Source organism: Haematobia irritans, chromosome 3 (assembly GCF_050003625.1).
Source record: "Haematobia irritans isolate KBUSLIRL chromosome 3, ASM5000362v1, whole genome shotgun sequence".
In the NCBI taxonomy this organism is placed as follows: domain Eukaryota; kingdom Metazoa; phylum Arthropoda; class Insecta; order Diptera; family Muscidae; genus Haematobia; species Haematobia irritans.
The window spans coordinates 224,838,149-224,845,200 of NC_134399.1; the positions used below are offsets into that span (position 1 = coordinate 224,838,149).

Here is a 7,052-nt window from a genome sequence, read left to right on the forward strand (position 1 = left end):
ATATAATATTTGGCAATATATATTTACTGTATAAATTGTAATAAATTTATTATTATATTAATGCTTATAAATCCTGCCAATTGAATAAAAATTATCAAGACCAGAAAATAAAAAAAAATCGTAATTTATTTTATTTCAATGTAGGTAGAATATTAGGTTTACGACATTACTACTTTCTACAACCACTTGTTCCAATCGATGTAGCATGACCTGACTGATTACAATATTTGTTCCTACGAGGAAACCACCGTAGTGCAATGATTAGCATGCCACAGAGTTGTGGGTTCAAGCCTTGTTTCGACCAAACACCAACAATTTTTTCAGCGGTGGATTATCCCACCTCAGTAAAGGTAGAATTACATACCATGCGTTCAATGCGTACAATGCGTCCGATGATTGAAGAGTTGAAATTTCTCTTTGAAATCAAAAGTTCGAATAGTCTGCCCCAAACAGAAAAAAATCAACCCTTCCATCAACGCACGGATTGACGCATGGTGTGTAATTGAACCTTAATGCTGGTGACATTTTTGAGTGCTTCAAAGCTTCTCTAAGTGGTTTCACTGCAATGTGAAATGACGTTCGGACTCGGTTTGTCATTGAGCTTAACATAGAATCGAGCAACACTCAGTGCCAAGAAAGAAGTTCACCACTATTGTATGACAATTGTGAGATGGCTAATTAAGTACTTGCAACTGAACAAAACTGAGGAAAATCCTGCCTCAGAGTTATATGTCATTTTCTAGTTTACGTAGCTTGTCGGCATGGCTGTCGTTGATTTGTGAAAAAACTTCAATAGGCAGTAGTAGCAGGCGTGTCGATAAGTTACGTTCTTTTATCAGAAGTGGGATATCAAAAAAAAATCTTAGCTGGCAAAAAAAATTGATATAGACATTTTTCACAAAAGGAAAATTTCAAAAAGGAATATATTTGCCCAGAACAGGGCTAACAACGTATTCGAGTTGGAAAATATAACGAAATCCAGAATCAGTAGCGTTATCTCTGACGAAGATCCAGCAGTCGTTGCGGTTCCATCGGTGGTTATGTGGTGTGGCATTGAGGAATGCCAAAGACTAGTTCCTGTATTTAGCCCATCACGTCCGAATTCAGTTTCGCCTCGTGAATGGATTATAAGTGTGGAGCGTGTTAAGAATTTATTTAATTGGGACGACAAGCCACAGTATTCAACGATGCTTAAGCTCAGGTTGATGTGCCGCGTAAAGGATCCACAGATTAATGACGTTACTGGGTATATTACTGAAGTTAAGACGCCCTTAGAGCTATTGGGTTATACCGAATCGCATTTGTATGTTATGGAACAACAAAGAAACCGTGAGGTCTCATAGCCGAATTGGAATGGATTATTTTGGTTTCATGCACTTATGGTAAGGTCGTAAGTATAACATTGGATGTTCAATAGGAATTGGACAGGTTGAGCGAAAGTTTGTTTCCTGGATGTATTCCAGGTTGATGGAGTTTGGATTTTGTTCCCTGGTCATTTCTAGGTTGAGCGGCTCTGTGGAGGTATTCCACATTGAGCGATGGTTTGCGTAATTTTGTTCCCTGGTTGTTGCCAGGTTGAGCGGCTCTGTGATTGTAGTACACATTGAGCGATGGTTTATTTGGTTGTTCAATGGGTATTGCCAGGTTGAGCGGCTCTGTGATGTTGATTCACATTGAGCGTTGATTAATTTAGTGTTCCCTGGACGTATTTCAGGTTGAGCGGTTTGTTGATTCTGTGGCAGCAAAGTTTTCTGTAAATGAAGATAGAGCCATGATCACTGAGGACAGTGATAGTACAGGATGGCCGAGTTGTAAGATGGCTAATTAAGTACTTGCAACTGAACAAAACTGAGGAAAATCCTGCCTCAGAGTTATATGTTATTTTTAACTTAACTTTGTCATTTCGTTTGTAACACATCGAAATATTGATCTAAGACCCCATGAAGTATATATATTCTGGGTAGTGGTGAAATTCTGAGTCGATCTGAGCATGTCCGTCCGTCTGTTGAAATCACGCTAACTTTCGAACGAAATAAGCTATCGACTTTAAACTTGGCACAAGTAGTTGTTATTGATGTAGGTCGGATGGTATTGCAAATGGGCCATATCGGTCCACTTTTACGTATAGTCCCCATATAAACGGACCCCCAAATTTGGCTTTCGAGGCCTCTAAGAGAAGCAAATTTTCATGTGTGTTAGCAAATGGTCTCTAACAACCATGCAAAAATTGGTTCACATCGGTTCATAATCATATATAGCCCCCATATAAAGCGATCCCCCGATTTGGCTTGCGAAGCCTCTAAGAGAAACAAATTTCATCCGATCCGGCTGAAATTTGGTACATGATGTTAGTATATGGTCTCTAATGACCATGCAAAAATTGCTCCATATCGGTCCATAATTATATATAGCCCCCATATAAACCGATCGCCAGATTTGACCTCCGGAACCTCTTGGAAGACCAAAATTCATCTGATTCAGTTGAAATTTGGTACGTGATGTTAATATATGACCTCAAACACCCATGCAAAAATTGGTCGATATCGGTCCATAATTATATATAGGCCCTATATAAACCGATCCCCAGATTTGACCTCCGGAGCACCTTGGAAGAACAAAATTCTTCCCATTCGGTTGAAATTTGGTACGTGATGTTAGTATATGGTATCCAACAACCATGCAGGAAATGGTTCCTATCAGTCCATAATTATATATAGCTCCCATATAAACCGATCGCCGGATTTGACATCCGGTGTCTTTTGGAGAAGCAAAATTTATCCGATCTGGTTGAAATTTTTTATGATATTTAACAACCATGCCAAAAGTGGTCCATATCAGTCCATAATCATTTATAGACCCCGAGATTTGGTTTTGGAGCCTATTGGAGGAGCAAATTTCATCCGAGTAAGTTGAAATTTGTGGATGACAGTCTTTCGTAAAAGTTTCTACGCAATCTATTATGGAGGGTACATAAGATTCGTCCTGGCCGAACTTACGGCCGTATATACTTGTCTTATTTACGTAGCTTGTCGGCATGGCTGTAGACGTTCAATAGGCAGTAGTAGCAGGCGTGTCGATAAGTTACGTTCTTTTACAATGGACTGAATAGTCTATGTGAGCCGGAAATAACGCACAACCTATATTTCTAACATAACCTATCTTTTACCATTCTAACTTTCAATAACAAATTTTCAGTTAAGTAGATCAAAATTGTATCCTCTTCTATGTGAACAATGATTCAAAGAATAGTTTTAGTTCAAAAGGGTAAAAATTGTTCACTGTCACATGTGCATTCTTACACTGTTCTGACCACATCCTAAGTGAATAGTTCCTTTTAACTAAAATATCATCACAATAGTGTGGAAAAAGTTCGTAACACTGGTCGTTTTAGCAGATAAAATAAAAAAAATTAAGGGAACAAATTGACACAGCGTGAGAAATCCGGACGGTACACAATAATTTTAAAGACATTTGTTTTGGTTTCATGAACCACCATTCCATTGCATACTTGTTTTTCTACTAATAATTAATTTAGAAGGGAATGATTGTGATTGCAATGAATTTCTATCAAATTTGATCCAATTTCTCAGACCCATCTTCCAACCCCTTCTAGTTTGGTGTAATGTTTTTTTTTTCTTTCCAAATAGCAACATGAGATTTGGTAGTCAACCCTTTCTCTACCAAAAACCAACTGTGAATGAATTTCATGTTGATTAATGTCATACTTTCACTTTTTTTCTACGTGTACGCCATTCAACCAAGAATATATTACCAAGTGTTAGGTGAGACTTTGAGTCTATTAGAATCACCACGGTTGACCCGCAAATAACACGCACAACGAACATCTTCATCAGCCTCAAAGCATTGGCCGAAGCATAACAAAGAGGAAACGAAAAGTGTTTGGTCCGCCTGCAGCAACAAAATTTACCGCAAAATAAAAAGCATCGGCTTGGCGCGGTGCTCGAACAGTCTAAATCGAGTTTCGCATGTCAAAACAAGTGTCAGTCAGTAGTGTGTGGGAATAGTGTGAACGGAACCGCAGGGAATCGCAAATAATAAAATCAAGGTGCTAATACCGCTTTAAATTGCAGCAGCTGGTATTACAAATAATGTCCAGACTGCCCTCGTACTAAAGAGAATAAAATTCAAAAAAGAAAATAAGAGAAACACTTAGGAAAATGAAAACACATATTAGCCTTTGCACCTGGACGGTGACCATAGCCTTATTACTATGTAGTGGAATTGTTGTGAAAGCATCGGAATCTTCCGTCAATGTTGAGGAGGCAACAGAATCGCCCATAGCCGATATGGCTTTGGTAGGTAAGTAGAATATGGGTAAGAGAAAATGATGAGGAGTTTGTCAAGCTAAACGAAATCCCTTTTGTTGCAGAAACTCCCATGATGGGTGCCAATACCGAAGCTGCAGCAGCAGCAGAGGCTCCAAAACAAGAGAAACCTGTAGCCGATTCTGCCCAACCCCATACCATTGCTGATTTTGTTATCCACCCTCTAATTGCTTTACGGCCTAGGGTGCCCGAAGAACCACTTGGCGAGGGCAAGCAAGCTGATGGTACCACCACTCCAGCTCCTTTCCAAATATTTGGAATCAATCCGGGCCAAGGTTTAATAGGATCGTCAGTTTCTTCTTTGGCTGGAACCCTGTCCGGATGGTTGGGAAATCGTATTCAGTTGCCTGGTATTCTCGAGAGTCCAGTGACTGAAACGAGCACCACTACCACTACAACAACCACCCCTCGCCCTGATGTGGTTGTCCGAGTTCAACAAAGACCCGCCACCAGAAAACCCCTAATTCAGCTTGATGATGCCAGCAGGCCCCATCGCTTCGGCAATAATAATTTCTATGATTCCGAGGAATACGATGATGAGTACGATGATGATTATTTCGATCGCGATGAATATGATGATGAGGATGATGACCATGACGACGAAGATGATGATGAAGTTCATCGGGGCGATAATGATGAGGACGACGAAGAAGATGAGGATAATGAATTAGAAGAAGACGAGCGTCCAGTACGTAAACGCAAGAATAAGAATAAGAAATCAAACGGTAATAGCAGTAGCTCCAGTAGCACCACCAAAAATAAGAGGAAGAACAAAAAGAAGGCTAACAACAGCAACAAGAAGCGCAATGAAAATCGCAGGCAAAAAGAGGAAAAGGAAGAAGAAGAAGAGGAAAGTAGGGAGGAATCCGATGATGAGGACAACAGCGGTGAAACGCCCGAATACGATGAAGATGATAACAGCCAAGAGTTCTTCTACAACAACAATAACAACCATCATGCTTCCACCAAACGTTCCCAGAATCAACAAGGCTTCATCCAGCTTAGCCAACAAAATCTTCTGAATCAAATTCGACAATTGACCAGAGGTCAAACACCCGGCGAAGTTGGAGCAACTTTGCGTAAAGGATCGTCGACCTCCTCTTCTGGCAGCAAGCGTCGCACCCCAGCCACTCTAATTATCAATCGCAATGGTCAAACTGTGTACCTAGCTCCCGAACTGATGGAAGCTTCCCAGGGTAGTAGCAATAAGGTAGTGAGCTCCATGTACACCACTTCATCTGTACCCGCAAAGAAGCGTCCCAACAAATCACCCTATCCTCAACCCCCCTTGACAGTGCCCCTTAGAAGGAAGGGCCAACCAACCCAATACATTACCATTCCATGGAGTCAATTGGGTATTTCTTCACCCAGCCAACTAGTTTCGGTATCCGAGGGTATTCAGACGCAACCCCTGATTTTGAACATTCCCCAAAGTGCCATAGAATCTATGCAGTTCTCCAACAAACCCAAGAAACCTCAACAAGGACAACTCATCACCCCCGAAGCTGTCCCCCTTTTGGCTGAAGCCTCTCTAATGGATGTCTTTAAGCCACCTCAGATTCCTCCAGCTCGTACTCCCTCTGCCACCAGAAATTCCATTCGAATGGCTGCTTCGGTGACCCCTGTCATTATAACAACAAAGGGAAAGACACGTGTGCGTTCCGGTACAATCGTCGAGAAAGCTCCCGATATGGAGACTATGGATAACCAACAGATGGATGATTCCATGAACGAAGAGGATACCAATGAAACTGAACATCAATTCCTTGTTGTGGGTGAAGACGCTGAAGCCGGTTTGGGCCGCCAAGTAATCCCAGTCATGGGTGAAAGTCGCAATTATCACGCTTTCAATCCCTACATTCATCTTTTCCAAAATAGGCCATTCAATTTGAGAAGAGGTCGTGATTTACAGGAAGAATCAATGGGCGGAGGTGAAATGAAGGAGAATGAAATGATGGCAGAATCTGCTAATGTCATGCCAATGGATGAAAATCAAATGATGATGGGCGAAGGTGAAATGAAAGAGAGTGAAAAGATGGCAGAATCTACTAATGTCATGCCAATGGCTGAAAATCAAATGATGATGGAAGCTGTTCCAGCCAAAGAAATGTCTGCTATGCCAATCGAAGAAGCTGCCAAAGAAGTTTCAGAAATGAAAGTTGAACCACACATGGAAGCTGTTATGATGGCTGATCATGATTCCAGTGCCAAATCCGATATGGAGATGCCTGTTATGGAAAACTCCAATACCGTAGAGCCAGCAATGATGGCTACTGAAGCCGCCAAAGAAGTAATGCCCATGGTTAAGTCCACCGAGCAAATGATTCCCGTGCAAGTTATCAATGAACCTGAACCAGAAGTAATGAAAACATCCGATATGCCAGTCCAAGAAATTAAACCTGAAGAAACCAAAAGCGAATAGAAAGCCTATTTAAGAAAAAACTTATTTATAGTAAGACGACCTAATTTAAGACGTACGATCCATGATTACTGGCTTTAAAGATTGAAGTATTAGATAAAAACAAAAAAATAATATTGGAAAAAAATTAAACATTTTGTCTTTTTTTTTTTTTTGAAATGGTTTTGAAATAGAAGTTTACATAACAGATACTCAAAGGCTGAGACATGAAAACTCAAACACAATTATCCTTTCAAATAGAATATTTATATACGTTTCAATGATATGATGGTAATATGAAGAAAATT

The 7,052-nt window shown here is 40.4% G+C and overlaps 1 protein-coding gene across 1 annotated transcript; it reads left to right on the top strand.

The window, feature by feature from the left end:
• The first annotated feature begins 4,178 nt into the window (after positions 1-4,178).
• LOC142231467 (uncharacterized) lies at positions 4,179-6,768 on the top strand. Its single transcript, XM_075302074.1, has 2 exons — positions 4,179-4,320; positions 4,391-6,768. Exons 1-2 carry the CDS (start codon positions 4,179-4,181, stop codon positions 6,766-6,768), a joined length of 2,520 nt encoding a protein of 839 aa, XP_075158189.1.
• Positions 6,769-7,052: the final 284 nt, after the last annotated feature.

Excerpts from the sequence above, each read along its gene's own strand:
- LOC142231467 (XM_075302074.1), top strand. The coding sequence starts at position 4,179 with ATGAAAACACATATTAGCCTTTGCACCTGGACGGTGACCATAGCCTTA. Across the intron at positions 4,321-4,390 it reads AGCCGATATGGCTTTGGTAG|AAACTCCCATGATGGGTGCC; the intron begins GTAAGTAGAATA and ends CTTTTGTTGCAG.